This window comes from Nicotiana tomentosiformis, chromosome 2, assembly GCF_000390325.3.
Source record: "Nicotiana tomentosiformis chromosome 2, ASM39032v3, whole genome shotgun sequence".
Lineage (NCBI taxonomy): Eukaryota > Viridiplantae > Streptophyta > Magnoliopsida > Solanales > Solanaceae > Nicotiana > Nicotiana tomentosiformis.
Genome location: NC_090813.1, coordinates 49,588,900 through 49,608,284, shown reverse-complemented (window position 1 = coordinate 49,608,284; position 19,385 = coordinate 49,588,900). Strand labels below are relative to the sequence as shown.

The following is a 19,385-nucleotide window of genomic DNA, read 5'->3' as shown; positions in this document are numbered from 1 at the left end:
AGGGGAACTATTCATGGTCTTACTAGCACAGTAGACCAGATGAAAAAATTTGTTGATTCATTTCCCGAAAACTACCCCAATCACTATGTTACTTGCATCACACATGAGTTCAAAAGGGACACTCTAATTTGGAGCGATAATAATGGGAGTAGTTGTCAACTTGAACTTCAACAATTCAAAATCTCTCATGCAATCATCATTGAACTTAAATTTAGCATCCTTCTCAAGAATCTTGCACAACGGGTTCACCACCTTAGAAAAATCTTTGATGAAACGCTGGTAAAATCCCACGTGGCCTAAGCAACTCCACACACCCTTCAACGAAGTTGGAGGTGAAAGTTTAGAAATCACCACAATCTTTGCCTTGTCAACTTCAGTTCCATTCTTTGAGATTTTTTGGCCAAGGACAATGCCTTCCTCGACCATGAAATAGCATTTCTCCCAATTAAGCACCAAATTTGTTTCTTCACATCCAGCCAACACTTTATCCAAATTTGCAAGACAATCATCAAGAGAATCTCCAAACACCGAGAAGTCATCCATGAAAACTTCAAGGTAGTCCTCCACCATGTACATGAAGATAACCATCATACACCTTTGAAAAGTCATCGGTGCATTGCACAAACCAAAAGGTATCTGCTTGAAGGCGAAAGTACCAAAGGGAAATGTAAAGGTTGTTTTCTCTTGATCTTTTGAAGCAATAGGAATTTGGTTGTAGCCCGAATAGCCATCATGAAATCAATAGAAAGCACGACCGGCCAATCTATCAAGCATTTGATATAAGAAAGGAAGTGGAAATTTATCCTTCATTGTGACTTTGTTGAGCTTGCGATAGTCCATACACAACCTCCATCTGGTCACCGTTCTGGTAGGAATCAACTCATTCTAGTAATTGGTGACCACCGCCATGCCCCCTTCTTTGGGACACATTGAACCTGAGAAGTCCACGAACTATCGGAGATGGGGTAGACAATCCCAACATCCAACCACTTGATAATCTCCTTCTTGACAACTTCTTGCATAGCCTCATTGAGTCTCTGTTGATGTTCAATAGATGGTTTGGTGCCATCCTCTAACTTGATCTTATGCATCCAAAAGGGAGGGATTATCCCCCGAATATTCGCCAATGTCCACCCAATAGCCTTCTTCCTCTTTTGTAGCACCGCCAATATGAAATCTACCTACACGTTAGTCAAACAAGAGGAAAGAATAACCGGTAAAGTAGAACAAGGGCCAAGAAATTCATACCAAAGATGTGGAGGCAATGGCTTCAACTCCAAGGTAGGAAGCTCTTCAATAGAAGGCTTTGTAGGAAGAGTTGTCCTATTTTCAAGATCCAAGGACAATTTCCAGGATGCATAGTTGTACGAACCCATTCCTTGCTAAGAGTTCACACATTCCATGAAGCCATCCATCTCGTCATCGTCAAAGTTGAGCAAGACGGCCTCCAACATATCACCAACATTGATTATAGCACTTGTGTCATAAACAATAACATCGACCACCAAGTCTGCAAAAGAGCACACCTCATTGCTATTTGGTTGCTTCATTGACTTACACATATTGAAAGCCGCATTTTCATCACCAACGCAAAATGTAAGTTCTTCGGCTTCAACATCACAAAGAGCCTTCCCCGTAGCAAGGAAATGTCTTCCAAGAATAATCGGCACCTCATAATCAACTTCACAATCTAGAATGACAAAATCCGCCGGAAGAATGAATTTATCAACACAAACCAAGACATCTTCAATAACTCCCAAGGGTCTCTTCATAGTTCGATCGGCCATTTGCAATCTCATAGAGGTAGGTCTTGGTTGCCCAATCCGCAAAGTCTTGACAACTGAATAGGGCATTGTTGATGCCCAATTTTGCCCTCATAGGTTATTTCAAATAGTATATATACCTTCAAAATATCATTTCGCATCATTACTTAATTTACAAGAGTTATACAAGTATTCTCTATAATGTTCCATAAATTTTAGAGATTTAAATTAATTTCCTTGCATTTTAATTACTTGATTATTTATTAATTATCCTTTCAAGTTATTTAAACTTATTGTTAGTATCCACATATAGGTTTCATAATATTATTACCTTATTTTATATTGTTATATTAGTATTTTACGACTATTTTTCAATAATAGCCGATGTGTTATACATAATTACATTTTTTCACATTATTTGCGCCAAATAGCATTTTTATATTTTTTGTAATGCTAAATTATTATTTTCAATCACTTTATTGCACAAGTGATATTTTATTATCTATTAAAAGTTTTTTATAAATTATTTTATTAATAATTTTTGTGTATTTAATTTATAACCCAATTTTGAGTTAATTTCGGACCAAGTCGAGACCCAAAACAGCTGGCCCATCTCCATTAAACGCCCCAACCCAAACCAGAACCCCTCTAATCCTATAACTCGGTCAGGACCCGTTCTCCTAACCCACCTCATCTCCCTTTGATCATGGCCGTTGATCTCAGATGATCAACGACCTATAATAAAACCCCACTTCCCCTTATATCCCATAACCCAAACCCTAGGCCCCATTTCCTATCTCTACCACCCTCAAACACTCCTAATCCTTATTCCCCTAAGAATCCCTAGCCGCCTCATCTCAAATCATTCTCTCATTCCGGCTAGGCAATGGAATCTCCTTGTGATTCACCTTCCTTATTTGTGTTACCGCATCAACATCTACGCAACAATGGTGTTACTTAGCACTTGCCTAAACTTGGCAAGTACTATATCTCAAAATCGGGCCCGTTCAACTTAATCTTTGATATTTTGGACAAAATCTCATATATATACACGAAGAAAAGCTTGATTCTTCATAGCTGTTGGCCGATTTTGTGTTTTAAACCATAACTATGGTTTGGAGTTTGATTTATTTTCTTTCCGGTTACTTTACTAACTTGCATGAGAGAGTTTAGTTTTTTTTGTTCATGTTTACTTGATTTCTTTCCTTGTTTATCTGCCTGATTTTACCACTATATAAACCCCTCCCCGAATTCCCTTTAAATAAACTTTGGTCATTGAAATTAACTATTGTTACTCTCTTATTCACTCATTCTATATACTATTCTGAAATTTGAGACCTTGGCAGGCTGAAAGCCATGGCCACCGGATTTTAATTGTTGCTCCTTTCTCAGTGTGAGCACTGCCCGAGGTTTGCTTGAAACCCTTAGGAACTCTGACGCACTAGGATTTTGGGGTTTTGCTGCTCTTTTGCTATTGACGATTATAGTATTGCTGGAAATTGTTCTTCTTACTTACTTGCCCATTAATTTATAACTGGTAAGTTCATTTGGCCCTTGCAGTTTCATTCTCTATTTGTTTGAGTTCATGCTATGTATATCGATGTCACTGAAACCTTTGTGAATCAACATGCTACTATGTCATCTCTATTTGCATCTCTATTTGATCTGAAGTTATTCTCGTAACTCTATATTTCTTCTAGCCTCTAAACTGGCCTAAATTCTAGCCCTGACTCTGGCTTTCTTAAGAATGTCTAGCCTAGTGTTTGTGTGTGTCTGAATGCTTATATCTGTTGCTTATCCTGAGTTTATCTTCTGTCTTGTTCTGGATTCTTGTGATAAACCAATTCACAAGTAGAATGTGTTCTAACTCCTGTTGAATCATTCATGTATAACTTTATGCTTTCTTGGAGTTAATTCTTGATCATGGTGTTAGCCAAACATGATTTCCTGTACTTAACGTATGCTCCCTAACTTGTTCAATTTTGTGATCCTTAATATGTCTTAAAACTTCTAGGATGAGGTTTAATATTTAGCCTCTTCTCCTATATGTGGTTCAAACCTAGTGCTTGCATATCCCTTTAATCTAAAGTCGATGTATTTTCACTTATTGTGAGTTATGGTATTGTTTTGAACCTTTGTACTATGATTGATACTTAATATGTTTAGTCTCATGTTCAACAAAGTGACATGTTTGCTAACTGCTCTTAACTATGCCCACTAGCCGGTTGATATGTTGTTGGTGACCACATTCTCATTAGGCTCTCATGTTTTAAAAAAAACTTCATGTGAAAACTGCATCTCACTTGTTCCTGTCTATGAATTTGCTAGATTCTCATTTTAATTGTTTGAAGTCTTTTAGGCTAATTCTAGACTATGCTTTGCTTTGAAATTCTATTTGAAGTAGTTTGCTAGCCTATGATGTTCAATCTTGTCACTTTAAAACCTAGCATGAGCCCATTTACGTATGCCTTCTATACATTCTAGAGTTTCATGTGATCCTGCTTATATGTCTTGATTAGAACTGTTGTTACTTACAGCTTTCAGAATTAAGTGTTAAAAAGTGTTTAATTAATTCCCTAAGTAGTTGTCCCTTGCATGGTAAAGACACCAGTGGGTAAGTCATGCATCTTGGGCCTGGTATTGGGCCATACGTGTTATTGGACCTGGATGCCGAATTTAAGCATCGTCTATTGCTCTGCTAAGCCCGGGATTTGGGTTTGATGGTCATGTAAAGAGTGAGGTTTTTGAAGGCCCAGCTAGTGCTGGGTTACTTTGTTTGGGCTTGTTTCTAGGCCTGCAATTATTCTTTATGTAATGTTTGTAATTGTATTCATTATCCCGTTCTGTAATAATTTGTAAACTAAACAATTGGGGAATTAGTGAATTGGGGAATCAGGGTACTCTAATACTTGCATGAAAGGCTAGAAAACACGCCTATAGGGTCTACGTGGTCTACTTGTTATTTTGTTATACATGTCCTATATGCTATTTAGTTTCATATGTCGTACATTGATAGAAATCATGTTTATAAGGACACACATACTTCACTTAATTTTTCTGGCACTGGTGCTTTATTCAAAGCTTGTTAGTTTAAGTAATTGATCTAATTATTATCGTATCTACAACTAAATGCTTATAATGATCACACTCTTTGCTTAATAGACAGCATGCCTATAGGGTACAATAATACACGCCTTTGCCATCTAGATACCATGACTATAGGGTTAACTAATTAATTAGTTGCTTCTATTATTTTTCTTTATACTGCCTCATTTAGATGATATGCCTATAAGGATAAAGTGTTACAAAATCAAGTCTAATTGTTAACTATTAGAAATCCCGCCTATAGGATACTGTCACCCGCCTAGAAAGCATGCCTATAGGGATAAATGAACGATTTTGCCTTCTCAACTACTTCACTAGAGATAATGTCTAAAGGACGCTAGTACTCACCTAGAAAGCATGACTATAGGATTATTTAATAGAACTATGTATCTAAGAATAGCTATTGGTCGCTTAGGAATCCTGCATGTAGAGCTAAGTGTTAACTGCTGAATTGCTATGCCTATTGGTCTTGAATAATTTAACATGCCTTAACTCCAAGCCTACATATCTATAGTTGTCCGTTCAAATAATCTGAATATCACTGGCCTAAGGTATAACTGTTTGCCTAATTGACGGCATGCATTCATATCTATATGAGGAGGTAAACTTGGGCCTTTGGTGTTGATTATATGTAGTCCTATTTGTTTTTGAGTGCGCGCCTAGTTTTCTCATTTTGAGCAGCCTAAGGAATATCTAGAACTACCAAAGAAGTAGGTCCAAAGCCTCATGGACAATAGGCATGGGACGGGTAAAGCACACATAGGGTTCGATTTAGAATTGAATTATAGCGCTTTAGGTAAACAACTTTAACATATTAATCGGATAGCAGGAGATGATAGTTTGTGCCCGCTGAATAATATGAGCAACCCCTACCTTAAGGGGGTTGCGAAGTATTATTTATGTTGCACGGGGTGATCCTTTAGGCTAAAAAACTTAGGACCCCCTCTCCCTTTTTTTTCTTTATGTACTTATTATTTACACTTAGTCATTTAACTTAGGCCATTGAAGTTGTATCCCTGTAGTCATTAAGATTTGTACCAATCATTACATATTTTAATAAGACTCTTCGACTTCTAAATTTCCCTTTATTTATTTGATCACCTAGCTTAACTTTATAATCCACAGAGTCTAAAGTTTAGCCGGGACCCACAGTTGTGGACCTCGAAGAGTGCCTAACACCTTCTCTTTGAGGTAATTTAAGCCCTTACCCGATCTTTGGTGACACGGACTAGTCAAACAGAGTCATTAGCAAATAGGTGCCCTAACGCACCTCAAAATCATTAGGTAGCGACTCTTCTCCTTTAATACCTCATTTTAAAAGAGCTGTCACATGTCGAAATCCGCTTTTGCGAGAAAATGGGGCGCGATAGCATGGCAACTCCGCTGGGGATACTTAGGATTTTACCATAATGAACTTGACTTATGTGGATTACTTTTTTTTCCTTTATTTGTTTTAAATTTGCTATTACATGCACATCCCTTCCCTTATTCACCTTAATTTGTTTAAATTTGCGATGACATCATTTCCCCTATTCTCCTACTTCCTTACCTGCTTCATTACGTTCTCGCACATTGTTTCATGAACTAAACTGGCTTCTTTCTTTTGTCTTTCTTCTCTATTCTTTTCATATTTACTTTTGATATTTTATTTACCACTTTTACGTATTTTATCATGCAAATACTTGGCAACATGTTATTATTTTTGCATAAAGCATGCTCCACAACATACTCCACTCGTGCCAATTATCAACATAGCGGCGCTTGATGACTGTCTGCGCTTTACTAAAAATTACCCTTTTAAATCGGAAAGGCTTACTTGCGGTACACTAGTCGATCAGCAGTGCAATCGACGGTCCCGTGTTTTTACCTCTCAAGTTGTCCACTTGGGAATATCAGTATAGACCTTTCAAGATACCTTCCCCCAATTTGAAATGTACATGCATCATACTAAACCTAGTAGGGGTTAAAGCGTTGTTAATGTAACAACCCGCTAAGATGAACCTTGTCCAAAGTCGGATGGGATTTCCACAATCCCAAGGGACACTATCATATTAGGTGCATCACTTGGAGAAAATGTGCCAACGTGTTGATCATTATTGCGTAAGTAGTCAAATCTGGAAGGGGAAAGGGCTAACTTTTGTTTGTTTGTAGAAAATGAAGCATGAAATCCCGAGGTTTGGTATGGTCCAAAACATCCCACCTTTTCTACTTGATTGGTGGAAAGACCTTTCACTTTGCAAGAAAAATCATGTGAGAAGAGTACTTGGTGAACTGCCATCCTTGCTAAATTTTCAACCAAATAGGGAATTGATTGAGGACGCTATTATGTTCTGGGATGAGAAAAGAGATGTTTTTCGATTTGGCAATATAGAAATGACTCCTTTCTTGGAATAAATAGGAGGCTTCGCCAAGTTTCCATGGGATAGTGCGGGATTACTAGTACCAGAGAATTGCACTCCCCGTTGTTTTCTGAAAATGTTGGGTTTTAAGAAGAATGATGAACTGCTATGTCTAAAGAAATCATACATCCCTTTTGAATTTCTTTACGAGCGTTATGGGAATAGCAAGTCGTATCATATTCACCATGATGAACTCGACTTGACTTCCTTGGATTAGGTGCACCGCCGGGTTTATGTGTTCGTCGTCTGCTTTTTGGGGTTGCTGATATTTCCAATGAAAGGAGGAACGATTCATACTCACTTAGCCATGGTCGCCAGGACCTTGATGGATGGCATCGAAATACAAACTTATACCACCATCCCTATGATCTTAGCTGAGATGTACCATGCTCTAGATCGGTGCAAGCAGGGATTTGGATATTTTGAGGGTTGTAATTTATTGCTACAAGTATGGCTGCTATAACACTTTCAGAGAGGAGAGTACCATCAAGAGCTTTTGCGAAGGCCACTGAATGACTACATAGCTAACCATCACCCAAAGAAAATGACGTTTATCCCAGAAAGGTTTGCACAACCTGGGAATGTTGTAAGTTGGGTGTGTTTCTTGAGCAATCTAACAAACGAGCAGGTACATTGGATGTTTGAATGGTTTCCTAGTAGTGAGTTCATCATCAGGTCAATAGGGACTACTTATTTGGTATTGATTAGGTTGCGGGGCATTTATCCTTATGCTCCTATAAGGGTAATGAGACAAGCTTGGAGGAAACAAGGCATACCTCGAGTTTCCAACATGGTCCAGCACAAAGCATATTTCAAGGGAGATGTTATTCCATTCAAGTTCGAGGTGCAACATATGTGGAACCAAAAGATCATCAAAGAAGGAGAAACTATTGAGCCAGACAGAAATCATGCTGATCATATGTACTACTATCTATCATGGTTAGAAGACGACGTAGCGGAGGACGTCAAGCCCGGAGTCAATATAAAGGATAGGATCATAGATGAAGTGGTTGAGGCACAAGTTAAGTACAAAAGGCTATACAAAAGGGTGTTCGATTCTGAAGCTAAACATCTAGAGTAGTACAAACTAAACATGGAGGCGATAAGGGAATGAAAGGAGATTGCCACTAAGTCAACAGAAAGAGTGGAATACTTGGAACAATGACTGATGGAGCTAGAGGGGAAGATGAGAAAGAGACTCTCGGATTGTCAATGCATGAACGACGATGAAGGAGGGAACCTGGCAAAAGCTTACTTACTGTTGGATATGTTGGATATGCGCGATTTGGGAAACCTGATTTATGGGGTCAAAAGGGCCAAGCATGGAGAAGGTCCTTCAGGGACCCAGTAGACTAGGAGATAATATTCTTTACTGCTTTCTAGCTTAATTTAGATTTCGATGTAATAAGGCTTGATGCCATTAGTAACTTTATTATTATTATCGATTTAATAGAAGTTTGTTTTTGCCTATTTTCGCATTAATGAAATGAAGCAAAGTTGGCATCAGTTTTTTCCAAGTTTATGTGTCGCTTAGGCCTACCTCAGGCATAATGAGGTCCCCAAAATTATGACGCAAATTATTGCATGACTTTGCCAAACATATTTAAATACTGCAAATACTCTTTTATTTTTTACCTTACTAACTTGGTTACCTTTACTTTTTCTTTTCTATTTTATTATTCTCATTCCGAAAGGTTGGTTCGTGCATACTGGCATCATCAGTATACCACACCAGATCCAAAGGTCCTCCACCTAGCGATCCAAAAAGGAAAAACAAGGGAAAAGGGAAGATGGATAATTTGAGCATCAGGTAAGACAATGCTACCATAGAAGAAAATGTGGAAACTTCATATGGCAGAAGTACTCTAGAGCAGAACGAACTGGTCTCACGTTTAGAGCAGAAAATCCTAGAACTACAGGGCAAGCTCGAGCCAGTCCAAAATCTGGAAAACCTCTCCCTCACTCTCAATGTTCCCGACATCAACCAACAAACACTGACTACCTAGAATCAAACGCCACCACAAAACCCACAAAACCAAAATTCGCCACCAAATCCTCCTGCACCACACCAATATCACAATCCCGCACTTCCCCAGAACCTTAAACCGCCACCAGTACCGACCCCTCAACAACAACACCATCATCCAACTCAATATTCGCAAACCACTACTTATCACACCCCTTCCCCCCAACATGCACCACAATCCGCTCCCGATCCCCAAAACTCAACCAATGACCACCCATATACCCAAGTTATGGGAACTGATCAAAGCAACCTAATATATGTTAAAACTTTACCCCATACTCCGCAGCAAACTCTATACATGCCCGAATCAACTAAGAAGGACCTGCTCATTAAAAACATGGAGGAGGAGCTCAAAAAGCTCACAGGTAGAGTGTAGAACGTTGAAAGTGGAAAAGGCGTTGAAGGTCTAAACTATGAAGACCTATGTATTCAGCCGGATGTGGAACTTCCAGAGGGTTACAAACCTCCCAAGTTCGAAATGTTCGATGGTACCGGTGATTCGAAGGTTCATCTGAGAACATACTGCGACAATCTTGTAGGAGTGGGCAAGAATGAAAAAATCTGCATGAAACTGTTCATGCAAAGCCTTATAGGAGACGCTTTTTCTTGGTATATCAGTCAAAACCCAAAGAAGTGGGTTAGTTGGGTAAGTATCGCATCAGATTTCATGGATAGATTCAGGTTCAACACGGAAAACATGCCAGAGATTTTCTACATTCAAAACCTCAAAAAGAAACCAACAGAATCCTTCCACGAGTATGCTACTCATTGGAGATCAGAGACCGCAAAGGTAAGACCAGAAGAACAAATGAACAACTTATTTGTTAAACTCAAGATCCACAGTATTACAAAAGGTTAATAGTCATTGAAAATCACAAGTTCTCCGACATCATCAAGCTAGGAGAAAGAATAGAAGAAGGAATCAAGAATGGGATGGTAACCAATTTCGAGGCAGTGCAGGCCACAAATAAAGCATTACAATCAGGAGGCATTTCAAAGAAGAAAGAAGTGGGTGCCATGATGGTAGCCCAGGGCCCTAAGTCTCCCCTTACATACCAAACACCTCAACCCACATATCAACCCTCACCCCCGAAATACCAATACCCTGCTAGCTACCATACCTACAACACTCAACCTGTATATTACCATTCACCTCTACCCGCCCTCCAAAACTACCTGAAGCCACGTCCAAATTTTGACCGCAGACCTCCTAGACAAGATACCTCAATTGCTGAACCTATAGACCAATTGTATGAGAGATTGAAGGCCACTGATTATGTTACTCCTATTCCCGCTGTTGTTGTGGAAAATCCCTCCCAGTGGATCAACCCCAACAAAACATATGTTTATCATTGAGGCATGAAAGGTCATAACATTGAGGAATGTCGCATGTTGAAAGGCAAGATTCAGATACTGATCAACACTAAGGTTATACAAGCAAAAGAAGCTGCACCAAATGTTCGCAATAACCCTCTCTCGGATCATAGAGGTGAGGGAGTGAATATGATAGAAATTGATGTGGAATGGGATCGGGAAGGGTCCATTGGACTCATCCTAGAGGGAGACTCTCCTAAAACATCTCCACTCACCCTCACGCCAGTTGTGGTACAAACCCAGGCGCCATTTGAAGTTGATATAGCTACACACTTCACTGTGATGGTAGCTCCCACGCCATCTTACATGTCTGATTTCATCCCATGGGATTATGTTGCGGAAGCAAGGAGAAAGGGAAAAGCCAAAATGGAAGAAATAGGTACCGCGCAAGGTATGATTAGAACAGGCAGAGTTTACACACCTGAGAATCTGGGAGGAATGAGCAAGGAAGTTGCACCTAAGTCGCCTGTTGTCGAGACTGGCACTGACGATCTTTGGAGATAAGTACAGGAAAGGGAGTACTATGTTGTTGACCACTTGAACATAATTCCCGCTCAGATATCCATCTTATCACTGTTGCAAAACACATACGCGCACAAGAATGCTTTGATAAAGGTGTTAAGTGAAGCTTATGTACCCGCCGGCATCACTGGTGGAGATATGGCTAACATGGTGGGACAATTATTGGAGAGCCACAAAATCACTTTTCACGAAGATAATTACCACCAGAAGGATTGAGCCACAACAGGGCGTTGCACATCACGGTGCAATTTGAAGGTAAGTTCATCGTCAGGGTCTTGATATATAGAGGTTCAGTCTCAACATATGTCCATTGACCACTCTAAAGAGACTGGGGTAAAGGCCTGCATGAGATACGAATGGGAAGCATGAATGTGAAGGCATTCGATGGATCTCAGAGAACCACCATTGGAGAAATCAACCTCAATCTACAAATGGGTACGACTTGGTTTGATGTCGAGTTCCAAATGCTAGATATATATGCTACTTACAATCTATTGTTGGGAAGGCCATGGACACATGCAACCGGGGAAGTGGCGTGAACTCTGCACCAAGCTGTAAAGTTTGAGTGGAATCATCAGGAGGTGATCATCCATGGAGATGGAAGCAACCCCATCTACACCAACCAGACCGTTTTGGTCATCAAAAACAAAAGGAAGCTGGGTGGAGAAACATACCATCGTATTGAACGGGTTAATGCAATTGAAAAGGACCGATGGTGGAGCAACAAGATAGAAAGCATATTGTTTTGGATGGGGTATGAATCAGGCAAAGGTCTCGGTGAAAAGCTTGAGGGGATCACCAAACTCGTGCAACCACAGTACCATGGCACGACTCTTGGACTCGGATATGAATACACATGGCAAGAATATCAGGATTAGACATCACCATGGCATGCTCCTTATTATCCACTATAACAACTCGTACCACCTCTATACCAGACATCCCATCAGCCTGACATGATGTAGGGATCTGAGGAAGATGAGGTTTTGGCTGGCATGAGGAAGTTGTTTCTAGATGAAGAAGATATGGACTGCAGTGCAATTAATGAGGAGGAGGAAGAGGAGGAAGACCTTACCATTCAGACCGTGGAAGAAGGAACTGTTCTCAAGAACTGGACCGCTACACCATCTCGGGCTCGCCGAGTTCCTAGGTAGTCTTGCAAATTAGCATGAATTATTTTGAAATAGCTTTGAGCATTTAAGACATTTTCCAGTAATTTGTTTTGAAATAATTACTCGAGCCATCGAGTCATACTTGTTGACATTCTTAAAGTTTTATTAATGCATTACTGCTTTTCATATTTATTATTATCTTTCTACATTCTTTTCAGCATAATTATTACATATCCTAATGAACCCATGGCTGTGGCATGTAATGAGACAACGCAACATAAGGACAGTGATTCAGAGGATCGGGAAGATGATATAATGCCTGAGGAAATCATCAGAGAAGTAGAGAACTTTGAAAACAAACCAAAGTCTAATTTGGAGGAAACTGAGGCCGTTAACTTAGGGGATTTCGAAAGGGTTAAGGAAACGTGCATAAGCATTCATCTATCACCATCGGAGAAGGAAGAGTATATCATATTCCTAAAGTAATATGAAGACATCTTTGCATGGTCCTACGACGATATGACTGGCTTAAGCACGTCTATAGTAGCTCACAAACTACCCACCAATCCTATGTGTCCACCAGTAAAGCAGAAGCTCAGAAAGTTCAAGTCGGATATGAGTTTGAAGATAAAAGAGGAGGTGGCCAAGCAAATCAAAGCCAAGGTTCTCCGAGTGGTCGAATACCCGACTTGGCTGGCCAACATTGTGCCACTTCCAAAGAAAGATGGGAAAGATAGAGTATGTGTCGATTACCAGGAACTGAATAGAGAAAGTCCTAAGGATGATTTCCCACTTCCCATCATACACATACTGATTGAAAACTGTGCCAAGCATGAGCTCTAATCCTTTATGGATTGCTTCGCAGGATACCATCAGATCTGGATGCATGAAGAGGATTCCGAAAAGATAACCTTTATCACACCATGGGGAATATACTGTTACAAATTATGCCATTTGGTTTGAAGAATGCTAGGGCCACCTACCTAAGGGCCATGACGACTATCTTCCATGACATGATACATAAGGAAATAGAGGTGTACGTGGAGGATGTTATCATCAAATCTAAAAGAAGTTCGGATCACATAGCAGACTAGAAGAAATTCTTTGATCGGCTTCAAAAATACAATTTGAATTTGAATCCTGCAAAATGTGCCTTCGAAGACCCTGCTGGAAAGTTGTTAGGATTCATCGTCAGTCGCCGAGGTATCTAGTTAGACCCATCAAAAGTCAAATCTATCGAGAACTTGCCGCCTCCAAAGAATAAGAAAGATGTGATGAGTTTTCTGCGGTGCCTCAATTATATCAGCTGCTTCATAGCACAATCAACTGTGATATGTGAGGTAGTCTTCAGAATGCTAAGTAAAGTTGCTGCAATAAGTTGGACTGAAGAATTCCAAAAGGCCTTTGACAAAATCAAGGAGTATTTATCTAAACCGCTCGTTCTAGTCCCACTAGAACCAGGAAGACCTCTACTGCTTTATTTGTCTATTTTAGATGGGGCCTTTGGTTTCATTCTAGGACAACATGATGAAACTGGAAGGAAGGAGCAGGCGATATAATATCTGAGCAAGAAATTCATGCCTTATGAAGCCCGGTACTCTTTGTTGGAACGCACCTACTGTGCATTCACATGGATAGCTCAGAAGTTGAGACATTATTTCTTTGCATACACCATATATCTCATATCAATGATGGATCCGCTAAAATATATCTTTCAGAAATCCATGCCTAAGAGTAAGTTAACAAAGTGGCAAATATTGCTGAGTGAGTTCGACATTGTCTATGTAACTAAGAAGGTAGTCAAAGGGCAAGTATTGGCAGATCATTTGGCAGAAAATCCCGTAGACAGAGAATACTAACCATTGAAAACATATTTTCTCGACGAGGAGGTGTCGTTCGTAGGAGAAGATATCACCTAGGCGTACGATGGTTGGAGGATGTTCTTCAACGGAGCGAAAAACATCAAAGGAGTGGGTATCGGAGTTATCTTAGAAATCGGTCAACACTATCTGGTATCCGCAAAACTCAGGTTTCCATGCACCAACAATATGGTGGAATATGAGGCCTGCATCTTGGGACTCATATTGGCCATTGACATTGTAATCGGAGATTCAGATCTTTTGGTGCACCAGGTTCTAAGGGAATGGGCTACGAAGAACACCAAAATATTGCCATATTTGCACTGTATACAAAAATTGATCAAGAGGTTCACAAAGATAGAATTCAAACATATTCCAAGGATTTGGAATGAGTTTGCAGATGCACTAGCCACATTGTCTTCCATGATACAACACCCATATAAGAATTTCATCGATCCTATCCTGATAGGAATTCATAAGCAGCCGGCTTATGAAGCTCATGTTGAAGAAGAGATTGATGAAAATCCGTGATTCCATGACATCAAGGAGTATTGGAAAATGGAGAATAACCAGAGAGTGCTACCCATACTCAGAAGCGAACGCTTCATAGATTAGCCAACCACTTCTTTCAAAGTGGAGGAATTCTATATAGAAGGACTCCTGACTTGGGATTACTGCGATATGTCGATGCCAAGGAGGCATCCAGATTGCTCGAGGAAATACATGCCGGAACCTGCGGACCCCTCATGAATGGTTTCATTTTGGCCAAGAAGATACTAAGAGTAGGGTATTTCTGGATGACTATGAAAACGGACTGCATCAAATATGTTCAAAAGTGTCACCAATACCAGATACATGCTGACATGATATGGGTACCACCCAACGAACTTAGTGCAACTTGTTCGCCCTGGCCCTTCTCCGCTTGGGGTATGGACGCCATCGGACCAATCAAACCCGCCGCTTCAAATGGAAATAGGTTCAATCTGGTGGCTATGGACTACTTTACAAAATGGGTTGAAGCCGCATCTTATAAAGCTATAACTAAGAAGGTTATAGCGGATTTCATTTGGGACCGCATTGTTTGTCGATTTGGAGTACCAGAGTCGATCATTACTAATAATGTCGCCAATCACAATAGCGACTTGATGAAAGCCATGTGTGAAACATTCAAGATCAAGCATCGGAACTCTATAGCATATAGGCTGCAAATGAATGGAGTCGTAGAAGCCGCCAACAAGAACATCAAGAGGATATTGAGGAAACTGGTAGACAATTAAAAACAATGGCACAAGAAGCTACCATTCACTTTGCTTGGGTATCACACCATAATTTGTACATCAACTAGGGCAACTCCATATCTACTGGTTTATGGTACTGAAGTTGTTATTCCCGCCGAAATGGAAATCCCTTCTTAAGAATCATATAAGAAGCTAAGCTCAGCGATGCAGAATGGGTACGAAGCTGGTATGAACAACTAGCTCTCATTGTTGGAAAGAGAATGAACGTGGTATGTCACGATAAACTCTACCAGAATAGAATGGCAAGAGCTTTCAACAAAAAGGTCAGGTCGAGGCAATTCACGCCGGGGCAGTTGATAATAAAGCGAATATTCCTACATCAGGATAAAGCAAACGGGAAATTCTCACCCAACTGGCAAGACCCTTATATGGTTCACCAGTTATTGATAGGAGGAGCACTTATACTTGCAGATATGTATGGAGAGATCTGGCCAAAACCCATCAATCCAGAGGCAGTCAAGAGATAATATATTTGAGATTATGTTTGCACTTTCTATTTGATATAACTGAACTACGCTTGACATGATTCTCGTTTAAGAGGGGATAAGTAGGCAGCCTTGTGGGTTCGGTCACATCATAATAAAGTCTTCATCCCCCCTATGGTCAAAAACAGGGGCAAAGTCGTAAGTTTGCCCGATCTTATCATGTTCGGAATTGCCAAAGAATATATTGCACGAAGTATGCATTTAAACTGGGGCAAAATTTTGAGGAGGATCCTCAAAATCTCGAATCAAGGAGGTTGCTTGTCGAGGCCAAACCTACACCACTATAGAGTAGCGAGGATGGTCGATGCAGTTTTACCCAATGAGGTCGGGATCGATTTCCACAGGGAGTTAATTTGGTTTGGAGTTGGGTATCTAACTAATCTAGATGTGCGTGTTGTTTCTAATTGCACTTCCAAACATTATTGCGATTGATTCTATTCTAATTTTATACTATTGTATGCTAAGTGTAAGCTAAGTACAATATTTTTGGTGAAAGTTTTCAAGTGTTAAAAGGCACTAGGGAAGTGACTTCCGCCTAGGTGAGTATCTAATGAGTATCAAGAATATAGGACAAGCTTGTTATGATTGGGATCGTGATATAACCATCACACATAAGTGCTCACTCTATACCTCGGTAGTTTGAGTGACTTTGCCCGATTTGGCTTTCTCAAGCCCAAATGGGTATTCATACAATACAAGTGAAATTGGCTCAAGTCGGGTATTACTATCTTTAGGTTTAACCCTTTAATTGGGGCTATCAATCTCTTGAGTTCACCACAATTCCTTGTTAGCCAAATTTTACTAGACTTAGTCCCTCTTTCTCAAGAAGAGCCTAAGTCATAAAGGCATGAGTCAGTGTTTGCAACCACTAGTTCTACAATTTTAGCATGAACTAGGCTAAATATCACTAACCCATAAACAATTAAGCCCTAAAATTCAAGACCCATTAAATACCCACAATAGGGTTGGGTCACAACCTTAGCTATGGGGTCTAGGTACTCATAATAACAGCACAAATCAAAGATAAAGATGAAATATAAGCTATACTATTAAAGTACAAGATGAAAATCTAAAGTTTGAAGGTAAATCTACTCTAAAATTGCCCAAAAAAGGAAAAAACCAGCCGTTCACGTGCTCTGCTAAACAAAACTTAACCTAAAAATGGGGAAAAGGTCTATTTATACACAACTGAAAATTCCAGACAAAAATGCCCCTGCGGAGGATTCATGGACACGTAATTCTGACCGCGTCTCCGCTTGAGCTTTCGCGGCCGCGTAATAATGAGTGCGATCCGCGTTTCTTCAATACTGGGCTTGGATTGGGCTTAGTTTCACGGACCGCGTAATTTCAACCGTGTCCGCATGTGCTTCCATTGCGGCTGCGTAATTTGGACGCGGACCGCGTTCTTCAGTTAAGCCCGACTTGCAGGGTTTCTAAACCTCAAGATGCGCTCTCAACGGAATTCCCTTCGCGTCCATGTAAGATCAATTCGTGGCCGTATAATTTGGACACGGTCCGCATTCTTCATTTGAGCCCAAAGTGTAGAGTCTTTGAACCTCAAACCACACTCTCAGCGAAAATCCCCTCGCGATCGTGCTTTTCCAACGCGGTCAGCAGTGATTTTAGTTCTGAAAGCAGCTTCTCTGAATCTACTTTTGTGGACCGCATAATAGTGGCCACCTCAACGGTGGTCCTTACGCGGCCGCGCTTTTCTACCGCTCTCATCGCTCCAGTCTCAGCCTTGGATTCGTGCAAGTTTGACTCCTTCATAAATTGATTATGGCTTCTTTGATTCATTTTGACCAAACCCTGCAAGCAAGCACATTAAGTTGGTTTTCGGGAATACCTTTATGCATTTTTGACCCAAAACCTAAGCAAAAGAGAGCAAATAATAGGCTAAAACCCCCAGTTATGAACTCCCCCAAACTTAAGCTTTTGCTTGTCCTCAAGAAAACAAGGTAATTCCCACCTCCACAAGAAAAAGAAAGGAAAATTTCAGCTTTCCTAAGGTGACTTCATCAAGCATCAATTGGGACTAACAATTACCCTCAACACAAATGCATTATCAACAACATCATGCTATGACTTCTTGAGTTCCATAGTTCTAATGTGACACAAAAGAATCAAGAGTTGACTCAATTCATCAAGGAAGCTCTCTCTCTCTCTCACGTAGGTCATTGTGGATCCCAGACTCCTCCTCATCTACTCTCCATGAGCTAATATTACCTTATAGAATGTGACACTCAAAACAGGGATTGTAAAGAAGTGCACTCATCACTCTCAAAAGAATGTCACAAGTTCGGCTCTAAGTACCATAAGCTTGCCCCTCATGTAAATCACCACTAATATAAGCTCACTCAACTTGAAATCCTATAGGGCTTTAGCGGGATGTAATGAAGGATTTTTGGATCAAGGTAGGACATAATGAACTATGATGGTATCATCCTTCCTTAAGCACTCCATTTTCTCATTTCGGTTCATACTTTCTTGACTCTTTTGAGTCATTTTCTTCGTCCTTAGGGGAACTAGAGAGACACATTGTCACTCTTTCTTCTTCATGACAATCATTTTTCTCCTTTCTTTCTTTTTTTTTTTCCATGCCTTTCAACATTGCTTTCTTGAATCCTTTCAACATTTACTTTCTTTTTGACATGCTTCTTTTTGGTTTATCATCCTTTTCTTTGCCTTTCCTTTTCATCAATTCTTTTTGTTCTTTGAACCTTTCATCACTTTGAAATTCCTCGTCTCTGCCCCAAACTTATTTTTTTTGCCAAATGTTCATCATGAATGCTAAGGAAAGATTGGGTGCCAAGAGAGGGTCATTATAAAACAGATGAGGGCTTGTAATGTGGGTTTTGAATGAAAAAGGCTTAGGCTCAAAGGGGTTGACTAAGGATATCATAATGGTAGGCTACGGAAGTTTTCAAAGTTCAAATGGAACCAAGGAGAGCCTATAATCACTTCTCAAGTCGAGCTACACTTAGAATTTCGGGTAGAAAAATATTCAGGGTAAGTTCTAGACTTGTTGGCACGGGACTTGGACTTACAATTCAATACCTCACCTCTCAAGCTACTGGATTGATAAAGAGAATAGAGTCGAGGGCCCACAACAACCCTAGCTAAGATTGAAGATCACAGATGGCTCACAGAAACCACTTGATGATAGTTTTAGTCAACTCAAGAGTCTAAAGGTCACAACTAGAGCTAATCTCGTCAACAAACTTGTCTCTAACCATGAGGTCGAAGGTAAATGTGTTAGTGCCAAGTGAAGCCTACTTGAGACACTTTTATTCATTACTACTATATATCAAAACAGAAAGAAAAACAGACTCAATCCCTTAAGAAGGTTGTCATGCCATCCATCATTGGGAAGAGCCACCCGGTTCACACAACATCCACCTTTGGAAAGAACCGTGGCATTAAGAAAATCAAAGGCTTATTG

General features: G+C 40.1%; 1 protein-coding gene across 1 annotated transcript; it reads left to right on the top strand.

The window, feature by feature from the left end:
* The first annotated feature begins 14,349 nt into the window (after positions 1-14,349).
* On the top strand, positions 14,350-14,691 carry LOC138904772 (uncharacterized). Its single transcript, XM_070193275.1, has one exon. It carries the CDS (start codon positions 14,350-14,352, stop codon positions 14,689-14,691), a length of 342 nt encoding a protein of 113 aa, XP_070049376.1.
* Positions 14,692-19,385: the final 4,694 nt, after the last annotated feature.

Excerpts from the sequence above, each read along its gene's own strand:
- LOC138904772 (XM_070193275.1), top strand. The coding sequence starts at position 14,350 with ATGGTGGAATATGAGGCCTGCATCTTGGGACTCATATTGGCCATTGAC.